The sequence below is a fragment of the Danio rerio genome, chromosome 18, assembly GCF_049306965.1.
Source record: "Danio rerio strain Tuebingen ecotype United States chromosome 18, GRCz12tu, whole genome shotgun sequence".
In the NCBI taxonomy this organism is placed as follows: domain Eukaryota; kingdom Metazoa; phylum Chordata; class Actinopteri; order Cypriniformes; family Danionidae; genus Danio; species Danio rerio.
Genome location: NC_133193.1, coordinates 8,617,501 through 8,630,103, shown reverse-complemented (window position 1 = coordinate 8,630,103; position 12,603 = coordinate 8,617,501). Strand labels below are relative to the sequence as shown.

Here is a 12,603-nt window from a genome sequence, read left to right as displayed (position 1 = left end):
AACAGTATCTCAAATAACCACTCGTTACAACTGAGGTATGCAGAAGAGCATCTCTGAACGCACAACACGTCCAAGTTTAAGCAGATATGTTACAGCAGCAGAAGACCACACTGGGTGCCGCTCCTGTCAGCTAAGAACAGGAAACTGAGGCTGCAATTTGCATAGGGTCACCAAAATTAAACAATAGAAGATTGGAAAACATTGCCTGGTCTGATGAGTCTTGATTTCTGCTGCGACATTTGGATGGTCAGGCCAGAATTTGGTCAGAGTATTGTTGCTGACCAAGTCCATCCCTTTATGACCACAGTGGACCCATCTTCTGATGGCTACTTCCAGCAGGATAAAGCTGCAGTCACACTGCACTTTTCTCCCCATAGACTTTCATTAATATGCACGCGAATGCGTCAGAGCGGAAACGTAAGGTCATGCGGCAAGTTTCGCAGTTTGCTGCGTTGTAAAGTTCAAGCTTGAACTCTGACCTGCGAAATCACATCATATGATTGCGTGAGACCAACCAAGAATCAAAACATGACCTCTATATACAGTAATTTAAAACATGGACCAATCGCTCGCTTTTTTTAAATGTCTAATCATCTTGTTTAATCCCACCTCTTTTCACAGCGCTGTATGACAGAATTTCGCAAGCTCAAACTCCAGTGTGACCGCACCATGTTATAAACCGCGAATCATCTCAGACTGGATTCTTGAACATGACAATAAGTTTACTCAAATGGCCTCCACAGTCACCAGAGCTCAATCCAATAGAGCACCTTTGTGATGTGGTGGAACGGGAGATTCACATCATTAATGTACAGCTGACAAATCCGCAGCAACTGTGTGATTCTATCATGTTAATATGGACCAAAAAATCTGAGGAATATTTCCAGTACCTTATTGTTGAAAGGCAAAAGTGTGTCTAACCCGGTACTATTCACCTAATAAAGTGGCCAGTGAGTGTATATAACATAAATATATATATATATATATATAAAGTTAAACATTGCAAAAAACTTAAAACCAATTTTAAGCGCATTTTAACAAAAATAAACCAGAAAACTTATTGTTAAAAACTTACTAGAAATGGAAACATTAAAGTTAACCTCATGATGATATTTATTAGTCATAAAAACATTTTAAAAATTCTAGTGCACACAACTACGTTGTCAATAAATAAAATTATTTGCAAAGATGTTTCCCGTGTGATATGCAAGGTCATTGTAAATATGTAATAGAGTCATTGTGTAATATTGTTAATTAATGTGCTGATTTGTTTAATTTGCCATAACTCTCCCTTCTAATTGTACGTTACATAATATGATGCTGACCTTCCATTTTTCATTTTCGTACTGATCAGCTAATGTTTTCCATCGAAGTGTCACTAAGTTACCCTGCAAAAAAAAAAAAACATCACAAATGTTGTTATAATAATATCGTAATGTTACACTGAAAATAAACAACAATATACTTCTTTTTAATTTTACGATTAACGTTACCTTTACACCAACTATCCAAGTCCTAAAATATTTACGAAACAATCTTAATACATAGATTCAAGATTGTTAGCAGTGCCAAATGAGACCACAGTCGTCGAAATCCCACAATTTCGTAGCATTTGTTGTTTTATGATGGACTAACGGCAGCTCAACGGAAGAATTTAAATTCCCGCCTCGCTTTGGAATCGCCTCGTGGTTTGAGACGTGAAAACGGATTGGTTCATTAAGAATCGATTTTATTAGGCATTAATTCGTTTATACAATTTATTTTTGATGTATGGTATGCCTCTACGGTTAGTTTGGATACTAAAGAAATGTTTTTTTTAGTCTCTGGAGAAATCTATGAAGTAAATACATGACTGAAGGGGGCGCTGGTGGCTGTACGTTTCCACACCGCAGGACGTAGAAGAAGACATTTCACCGAGCAGTGCCAGGTGGGTGTGTGTATTGACTCAGCATTTACTCTTATTAATACTGCATTTAGAAGAAATTGTTGCACTGACTATTATAAAATACACGTTCTCTTACGCAAGTATGCAGAAAAATACAATTAAATTGTTAAACGAAACGATAAATGTTTCAATTCTTACGAAAGCCGGCTGGTTAGCTTGTTAAGCTAGCATGTTTCATTCTGTAATAATAGTTTAAAACAGTAATTTGTGTTTGTATGCATGTACATGTTTATTATTTTGAACTTCGCGGATATGAGGAAGCTATGATGTTTTTACTTTGCAAATATGATTAACGTACTTTCACTAAACATTTACATGATCTATGAGTATTCCAGAAGATTTTGTAATTCTAAATTAATCTAAACATTTTCTTATTAACTTTCTTATTAATTTTTACTACATTTAAGTAGTAATACTCTTAATACTGAATTTTGAAGAAATTGTTTCACTGACAATTACAAAATACAGCTTCTGTTACGCCAATATGCAGACAAATAGATTTAAATTGTAAAATAAATCAATAAATCAGTCAATATACAGGTAAGTCGACATACTGTAATAATGGTTTAAAACAATAATTTGTCTTTATATGCATGTGCATGTTTCTTTTGACCCTAACTTATTTGAAAAAGCTATATCATTACTATGCAAATATGGTCAACGTAGATCAGGAGTGTCAAAACTTGGTCCTGGAGGGCCGTTGTCTAGTTGAGTTTAGCTCCAACCCTAATCAAACTCTTACTAACTAGATATACTAGAAACTTCCTGGCAGGTGGGTTGAAGTAAGTTGGAGATAAACTCTCCAGGACACCGGCCCTCCAGGACCAAGTTTGGACACCATTGACATAGATATTTACACTAAAGAATTTACTTGATCTATGAGTATTTCAGAGGATTATTTAACTAATAATTAATTTGAACATCTTATTAATTGTTTTAGTATTTCTTTACTACATTTACTTTTATTAATACTGAATTTTGAAGAAATTGTTCCACTGACAATTACAAAATACAGCTAATGTCACGCAAATATGCAGACAAATAGATTTCAATTGTAAAATGAACCAATAAATCAATCAGTTTACATGGAAGCCGGCAGGTTTCAAACTATAATAATGGTTTAAAACAATAGTTTGTGTTTGTATGCATGTACATGTTTATTAATTTGACCCTCACAAATATAGCTATAATGTTATTACTATGCAGATATGGTCAACATATATAGATACACTTAATCATTTACTTGATCTATGATTATTTCAGAAGATTATGTATTATGTACTATTCATTTTCTTAATTTTTGTCATATGACTTGAGTCTGTTGGTTTTACATTTATGCTTTTAGCTTATGTTATTATCCAAAGTGACACACAAACGAGATTCAAGATTTATTAGACTGTTAAAATAGCAAGCAACAAGAATTGCATTGAATGAACAAAAATTGATTTGATGTGCATTTACTGACGGGTAAAGTTGGTTTTATATCCGCACATTCTGACTTTTTCCTTAATAAAATTTCAGAAACGTATTCTTTTCAAATTCTGAATGGGGAAATTATATTAGCAGCCAATGACTATCAAAGTACAACATTGTTCAGTCAATTAAACAGTGCTATTGTTGTTTTGAAGTCATACTTGCATGTGATTTCAGACCCAATATTCAAAGTAGCGTTGTAAACAATATATCGACTTTGACAGGTTTTCACTGTTCAAAAAGGAACAAATATGTGAATATAAAACCTACTTTACCTCAATCATTTACTGTGATTTTTTTTTCTATCAGTTTAAGATTAATCATTGTAGCCTCGCATTGTGTTTTCACAGATGCTGGAGTTGTAGACTGCTTCAGACACTGCATCCAGGCAGTGATGTCTGGTTATTTGCGCTCAGCGCTCCTCTTAGGCACTAGAGGAAGACATCTGTCCAGTTCCTTTGCAGCCAGTCAACATGTTTTACCTGATGTGGCATGTAGAGCCCTCCTTTTCTCTTCTCCAGCACGGAGTTTCTCCTCTCGTGGTGGTCGATCAGATGGAAGCTCAGGGCAGGAAGGAGAGAACAGACTGCATCCTCCAAGACATGAAATGGACTTTCAGATGAGCCGGCTGCAGATCAATGCAGTCCTGCGTGCCAATGAACAATCTGTTCGTGTGCCAGAGTTCGATGGCCGTGGTGGTCCCAGTCCGGTGCTGAGGTTCGAAAGTAACCAACTTCCAGCCAACACCCCGCTTGAGGACCGGCGCAGCAGTGCCAGCAGCTTGCAGACTCGTAGCATGCTTTTCGGTGTGTTTGATGGACACGGCGGACACGCGTGTGCTCAAGCGGTCAGCGAGCGTTTGCCCTATTACATTTCTGTAGCGATGATGGCAGAGTCTGTCCTGGAGGATCTAGAAGCTGCCATGGAGACCTCACGCCCCGTTCCGCCTATCCTGCAGTGGTATAAACACCACAATGACTATAACTACAGGGAGTCTGCAGCTCTCTATGTTGATCATTTGCGTGTTTTTTGGCAGGAGCTTCTGGCAAGTGAAGAGCACGGTGACGGCATGCGTCCTGCAGATGCTCTCAGCTATGCTTTTCAAAGACTGGACACGGATCTGTCTCTTGAGGCACAGGTGCCGCTTGCAAATGACCTGATGAGGAACACCGCCCTCCAGGCTGCCTTCGCTGGCTGCACGGCCTGCGTTGCTCATGTTGGACCAGAGGGAGTGCATGTTGCCAATGCAGGAGACTGCCGGGCGGTTTTGGGTGTCCAGGAAGCTGATGGGAGCTGGAGTGCTCTGCCTCTCACAAAAGATCACAACGCTGCCAATGTGGCTGAGATGGAACGGGTATGGCGGCAGCACCCGGCTAGCGAACGGCAAACTGTGGTTGTAGATGACCGGTTGCTCGGAGTCCTGATGCCGTTGCGTGCTTTTGGTGATGTGCGGTTTAAGTGGAGTCGTGAGCTACAGCAGAGCGTTCTGGAGAATGGAGACTCGGATTTAGAGGCTCTGAATATTTATCAATATGCTCCACCTAATTATCTCACCCCGCCTTATTTGGAGGTCACACCAGAAGTCACCCACCACCGGCTGCGGCCACAGGACCGCTTCTTGATTTTGGCTTCCGATGGACTCTGGGATGAGATGAGCAATGATGAGGCGGTCAGGCTTGTGGCGGAACATTTGACAGGGGTTCATCTGCAGGCTCCTGTTTCCGCTAGGCAGCTCAACTTGGGACAGATGCACCAGCTGCTGCTACGGCGACGGGCCAGGGCTACCCCTGCTTTGGATCTAAACGCAGCCACACACTTGATTCGCCATGCACTGGGCACCAATGAGTATGGAGAGATGGACCAAGAGAGACTGGCAACCATGCTGGCGCTGCCTAGCGATTTGGCACGCATGTACCGGGATGACATCACAGTCACTGTGATTTATTTTAACCCAAACTTCAACAAAAACAATAATAAAGATCATTAAATTTTAAAGTTTTATACATGAAACTATATTTAAAGAGTTGTTTTCAGCTGTGAAATTTTTTTTCTATGCATTTAAAAAAAAATTCTAATTCTTTTGTAGACATGTATATTTGTGCTCTTACTTTGAACACTTATAGTGGCAGGGTAAATGAAGGCATATTTAAATCCTGCTTCTCGTAATCATCGCCACGCCTCTGCCGTCTCCGCTCTCTTCTGCACAATGGCTAAGAAATCTTGAAAAAAACGACACTTTTTCTTTTGTCCTCGATACAGAGGTCACCCAGACATCTTGTTGCTTCTAGGATCAGTCTTTTGTCCTTATAGTTGTGCAGAATGGATGATCACGGGTCGCGCTCTCAGATCTTCATGAAGTTGTCTAGTGTGGTGTGCTCTGTCCAATTTGATCCGTCCATCCTTTGCGTTCATATTCAATGTAGTCTGGATCCAAGTCTCAAAAAAAGCTATTGGGTCACCCTCTTTAGTGCCCTCTTTGAGACTGACGATTTTGAGGTTCTGACTTCTATTTTCAAGGTCTTCTATACGTTCAAGTGCTTTTTGCAGGGATGTCTCGATAGATCTGAGGCACGTTGAGCTGTTAACTTGATTTTCCTCGAGGTCCAGTATTCTCTGCTCAGCCTCGATGACTCTCTTGATCATGCTGTCCAACTTGCCTGATATCTCGGAAATTGGATTTCATATTGCCTGTAACTTCTTTTCAAGAACAATGGACACTTTTTCGACTAAACAAATAAGCAGTCATCCGATAACGTAGTCGGGTCCGGATTATGGCCATCTTGCTCGACAATAGTCTTCTTGTTTTGCTGAGAGAGACTGGCAACCATGCTGGCGCTGTCTAGCGATTTGGCACGCATGTACCGTGATGAAATCCCCATCACTGTGATTTATTTTAACCCAAACTTCAACAAAAACAATAATAAAGAACATTAAATTTTAAAGTTTTATACATGAAACTATATTTAAAGAGTTGTTTTCAACTGTGAATTTTCTTTTAAGCTTTTCAAAAAATTCTTATTTTTGTGGACATGTCTGGGCTCTTACCGGCTACTTTGAACACTCTTACAGTGGCAGGGTAAATGGAGGCATATTTAAATCCTGCTTCTCACAATTTTCACCACTCCTCCGCCAAGTCTTGAAGAAAGCTGGTTTTATACATTAGACGTTCGAGTGCTTTTTGCAGGGATGTCTCGATAGATCCGAGGCACGTTGAGCTGTTAACTTGATTATCCTCAAGGTCCGATATTCCCTGCTCGGCCTGGATGACTCTCTTGATGATACTTTCCAAATTGCCTGATATCTTGAATATTGGATTGCGTATTGCCTGTAACTTCTTTTCAAGAACAATCGACTCCTTTTCAACTAATTGGTTAACTGCGTCATTCAATAACTTTGTTGTTAGAAACCGATGAGCCCGGATAATCGCCATCTTGCTCCACAATAGTGCTCTTGTTTTGGTGTTTATTACTTCTAGCTTGTTTACTAGTTGAATCTGATTGTGACCAAATAGCATCAAGAGACATCTTGATCACTTCTCAATTCTGGGAACTCTCAAAGCAATTAGGACGACTGTTTAGTAAAGATTCAGCTATATGACGAGGAGCTCTGTCAGACATGTCTTGTCGCACGAAGCATCATGTGATCCCCTCTAATCTTTTTTGATATCACAGTGAGTTTGTGACAGATCTATTTAGGAAAATGTGAATGCAAGCAATTGATGGATTTTAGATAGACTTGCTTTAAATGAATCAAAGGTGAAGGTACAGAAAATATTATCGAACAGCTAGTCGGAGACATTTCCACAACTTTACCAGTTGTTTTTCAGGTTAAACGTTGCTTTTCTTAATTCTTTTTTTATTTCCTTGATGGGAGATTTCGATTAGAACTGTTCTTGTGCTTTCAAATATAAATGTCTTTCATCATAGTTTTACTGTAATTGTTTTCAGTTTTTTCATTTCATTCTATAACTGTTAAATTAGAATAGTGGTAGATTGTATTAGTTTTATGTATACACTACCGGTCAAAAGTTTGGGGTCAGTTTTTTTATTATAATTTTTTTTAAGATAATTAATCTGTTTGTCAAGGCACCATTTATTAAATGTAAAAAGTTGTTAAATTTGTAAAATATTTATTCAAATTGTAAATAACTGCTTTCTCATTGCATGCAGTTTTAAATGAAATTATTACTCCAGTCATTATTGCTTTTATTACTATTCCCAATAATAATAATTATTATATTAATAATAATTAATATTAGAATAATTTCTGAAGGATCATGTGACTAAGGCAAAGATGCCCAGACTAGGGCCCGCGGGCCAAAGTTGGCCCATAGTAACTTGATTTGGCTCGCCATCCCAGCTGAGAAGACAGGGGGAATGATGGGGATGGTTGGAGATCGTCAGTGTCAATTAAATGTAGCCTTTTGTTTGTTTGTTTTTAATGTAAAGAGATAACGGATATTAAATGTTTCAATTACATGGTTTAAATTAGTGAGATTATTTTCTGTCACCTGACAGTGCAGAGAATTTGGTGAGCAAATCAAGTCAAAGGCAGATTCTGTATTTACCATTGAACTTCACTGTGTTATAAATGTGATAGTTTATGTTTTTATTGAAAATAGGTTATATTTAAAAACCTTGTACTGCATTAGTTTATATGATTTAAAATAATGTTTTTCTATTTATTTTTAAATATTATTAAATAAATTATGAAATTACCCATGACAACTTTAATGTAATATAGTTTGGTATAGTTACCTTCAGCCCTTGGCTCTTAATGATATTTGGTTTTTGGCACTTCATACGAAAAAGTTTGGGCACCCCTGCTCTAAAGAATGGAGTAATGAAGCTGAAAATTCATCATTAAAATTACTGGAATAAATTAAATTATAAACTACTTTTATAGTTATTTTATAGTGCAATAACATTACACAATTTTGCAATTTGTACTGTATTTATGATGTAATAAATGCAGCCTTAGTGAGCAGGAGAAGCTTATTTTAAAACATTGAAAACTCCTACTGACCTCAAACTTTTGACCGGTAGTGTGTGTTGCATAGCTTACATTTTGTGTAAGTTGTCACCAAGTTAATTTTGCATTCTTTCGTTTATGGACTTTAATTTTCTGGACTGTCTTGACTTGTGCAATGAAGGCATTTTTACTTTGCAGTAACTGCAGGTTTCACAACAACGAGCCACAACAAAATACTTGTCAATGTTTAATCTGATAACATGTGCAGCGCAAAGTATAAAGGTCATAGGGCCGGTTTAATTGAAGGTTTATATATGTTACTTTCCACATCAAAGTTACATTGAAGTACATTTCAAAATCATTTAGCTTTAGGTGTATTATATATGACTTATGAAGTACATGAAGTGAAAGTCATGCACAATATTCGTGGATGTGTAATGTCTGTTATTTTTAAATGTTTTGTTTATATTTGTCATGTTTTAATGCGATTGACAGACTTTAGACTCAAATAATATATTTTCACTGCAAAAAAATGTAGGATTTGTTTCTTTGTACCTTTATGATGTCATATAATTTGCTCCTCTGGTTATTAAAAGATTTTTAAACCAATGCAATACATCTGATCTTAGTTAATATTTCAAAATGACACAGTGAAAGAAGCAGCCACATATGCAGTCATTGATTTAGAAAATGATTTGTTTGCCTTCTATTGAGCATAAAGTTTTGTCTTTTTAATCTGATTGCTAAATCAAGGGACTTTCTTGATCCTTAAAACAAGGATTGGTGATCCTCTGAGGCGAGCCAATGCTTTAAAACACAAAAAATAAAGTAATAAATAATTAAATTATTATTAAGATTTACACTTCATTAAAAAACAAACAAACAATACAAACTGGATTAAAATTATTATATTAAAATAAAATATTACATTATTCATAACAATAATTAAAATATTATTATATAATACACTGTTTAGATATAGCCTATTATCTAAAATTACACTGAAATTAAATTAAATAGAAATAAAAAATAAAATAATATAGCAATAAAAAATACATATTTTCCAAATAATATCATTGAATTTTTAAAAAGATTTGCAGTTCATTAAAAACAAACAATAAAAATACAAACTGGATTAAAATAATTGAATATTTATAACAATAAATAAAATATGATTACGTAATTTACTGCTCAGATAGGTTATCTAAAATTACACTGAAATTAAATTGAATAGAAATAAAATAAAAATAATAGAAAATGCATATTTTACAACTAATATCATTAAATTATTAAAAATAAATAAATTAATAATCATTAAATTATTAAAAAAATAAAATAATCTAATTTATAACAATAAATAAACTATGATTGTATAATATACTGTTCAAATAGATTATCCAAAATTACACTGAAATACATTTTATTAGGATAAAATAATATAACAATACAAAATACATATTTTACAAATAAATTTGATTCATTAAAATGATTTACACTTCATTAAACACAATACAAACTGGATTACAATAATCTAATATTTATAACAATAATTAAAATATGATTACATAATATACTGCTCAGATAGATTATCCAAAATTACACTAAAATTAAATTGAATTGAAATAAAAAATAATGTGACAATCGAAAGTATATATTTTCCAAATAATATCTTATACCTATTTATATTATTAATTTTCACATTTTAGTAAGGGGAGGCACCTAAAAGACTGAAAAAAACTGGCTTAAATATGTTACGCATGATAATTTTCCCGTAACTCATAAGGTCAAAATTCATCAGGCCGCTGAAGGGCTCTGTTGAGCGGCCTTTGGGAGTGACCCGAGCCGATGCTTTGCGCATGCGCGGAACGCCCGCGGAAATTCAAACGCGCGAGCTCAGCTGACAGAAAGGCAGACGTTTGAAAACTCTACAAACTCTGACACGGTTATTTTACTGAGGTAAGATGCTGTTTTAACGATAAGCTGACAGAAATGCTTAATTTATTCGTATGAACGCTATAGCTTTTAATTTTTATGACTGGAGTTTTTGTTTTCGTTCAGCAAAGATTGATTGCAAGGAAGCTAGCGCATTAGCCTCAATAAATTATATGAAAAATACGCAATTGTTGTCGTTTAGGTTCATCCGTATTCTCATATCAACTATATCAATGAAGACGACGACCTTCGTAGTTTTTATGGGTTGATATGATTTATATGCATTGTTCTAGCTGTGTAAACAAAGATAATGTCACTTTTCAATATTATGTGTATTTTATTAAAATGTGAATGCATATCTTAGATAACTTACACCTGATGCGATGCTAAGTCATTTGATTTAACGTCATTGAACATGAAACTGTTTTTCAGCTGTCAGGTAAAAAGATGGAAAATCAGAAGAGACCGAGAGATCCTCTGGAGGAAAACCCTTCAGCATCTAGTGGTAAGAATCTCAGCTGACGGCGCCTCCTGCAGTCTGTAGTGTTGTCAGATTGGGTTGACTATTTCAAACCAAAACTCTCTCAGAAACCCGCCCACTCCAAGAAAAATAAAACGCCAGGAATATTTAGTGAATAAAAATACTATAGTATTTTACTTCCATTCCCATCAAGTTGGCAAGAATCTAATTTAACACACTAAATAATTATTACAATATAAAGTTAAGAAAATCTATAGACAGTCAAACAGGAAAAGCATGTTGTTGAAAAACATGGCAAGTATTACAAAAATGTAATGTCAAGAAGGTCAGATATTGTTAGCTGAGGCCAAAAAAAATCACTTCTTTAATAAGAACATTATGGTTATTTTGCCTTTTTTATGTTCTCACCTGTTAATGCAAAGATTAAAATTCTTTCATAAATCTATTCACTACTAGGTGCTTAAATGGTTACATGTAAACATTATTTTAGTGCAGCAGAATACATTTTTGGGTGAGCATACAAACTCATGTTGTTATGTCTTCCCTAAAGTAGTTCTTCTACACCTGGGGTCACCAACCTTTTTAAAACTGAGAGCTACTTCTTCGGTACCGATTAATGTGAACAAAGGCTACCAGTTTGATACACACTTCTTAAATAGCGAATGTTCTCATTAATGTTATTATTAATAATTAATGCTATTCATCTATGTGAAGACACTGATCATGTTAATGATTTCTAACAATTGCTGTCAACAATGATTTAACAAGATAGGAAACATACATATCAATATAGAACACTTCATTTGTCTAAAAATAGTTTTTAAAGTATCTATAACTAAATGTCATTTTCAATTTTACATTTTTTACATCAGTGCAACTGTGATTTAAAAAGAGTAGCTACAAAAATATCAGATGCAGCTTAATGGTATGTGGTGCTATGGTGAGCTATTTTTAGAACAGGCCTGTAGATAGAGCTTACGATATACAGTTACAAGTTCAAGTTTGGTGCCTTGTTGCACAAAAAAAAATCATCACTTAAGTCTCACCAGCACAAGATGGAGATTTGTGGATAAGTCTCCCTCATCTGGCCCTCACTGGTTAAACTGAACCACTGTTATTAGGAAAATAACATTATACTTTTGTCATTATCTGCCAAATCTTTTGTAGTATGTCAATTTGTATAGTATAATATATGACATACAGGGCTCAGCATATACAAGTACACCCCTCACAAATCTCTTTTAAATTTAGATTTTCAATAGAAAGCTATATAATACTGTAATTGGCCTTATACATTAGATTAGTCAGCACTGAAGACAAATCTGGAGCTTATCTACCAAAATAACTTTACAGTCCAAAAACAAGTACACCCAAAGTTATATGTTATAGAAAAATATTAAATACAAATTTAAAAAAAGAGGAAAATCAAGAGAGACAAAAAAAATTTAAAATTCAATTGAAATTTTGTAGATTTTAATACATTTTCCAATATTTAGCATGAATTTAACTGTATTATCTTTCAATTTATAAATATTATTGGTGACGAAAATATTATTTTAATAAATGCATCTGTTTAATAAATCTGTTTTGTTTAAATGCACCATAATACATTCCCTATATTCACTGAGAAATTGATAAAAATATTAAATTTTAAAATGGGGTGTACTCAAATTATCCTGAGCACAATTACATTTAAATAAACATTTAAAGGCACAGTTCGTCCAAAAGTCTAAATTCTGTCATCTCAGCCTTGACTTCCAGGTTCCAAACCTGTTTGACTGACTTTCTTCTGTTGAAACTA

At 35.1% G+C, this 12,603-nt stretch overlaps 3 protein-coding genes across 11 annotated transcripts in view; all 3 read left to right on the top strand.

Moving 5' to 3' along the window:
- LOC101882393 (uncharacterized) overlaps window positions 1-12,603 on the top strand; it is a 771,022-nt gene that overhangs the window by 175,403 nt on the left and 583,016 nt on the right. The gene's annotated exons all lie outside the window — the stretch shown is intronic.
- pdp2 (putative pyruvate dehydrogenase phosphatase isoenzyme 2) lies at window positions 1,845-7,606 on the top strand. 2 transcript variants are annotated; one of them, NM_131625.2, is given in 2 exon segments: window positions 1,845-1,927; window positions 3,769-5,457. In NM_131625.2, a coding segment is annotated over 1 exon segment (1,593 nt). In that variant the 5' UTR covers window positions 1,845-1,927; window positions 3,769-3,812; the 3' UTR covers window positions 5,406-5,457.
- anln2 (anillin, actin binding protein 2) overlaps window positions 10,235-12,603 on the top strand; it is a 22,820-nt gene continuing 20,451 nt past the window's right edge. For 7 of the 8 annotated variants that reach the window (XM_073929216.1, XM_021467749.3, XM_021467750.3 and 4 more), the window contains exons 1-2: window positions 10,271-10,345; window positions 10,754-10,826. In XM_073929216.1, coding sequence (XP_073785317.1) covers window positions 10,769-10,826 — 58 coding nt within the window. In that variant the 5' untranslated portion in view covers window positions 10,271-10,345; window positions 10,754-10,768. 8 annotated transcript variants of the gene reach the window in all.

Excerpts from the sequence above, each read along its gene's own strand:
- pdp2 (XM_073929555.1), top strand. The coding sequence starts at position 3,813 with ATGTCTGGTTATTTGCGCTCAGCGCTCCTCTTAGGCACTAGAGGAAGA.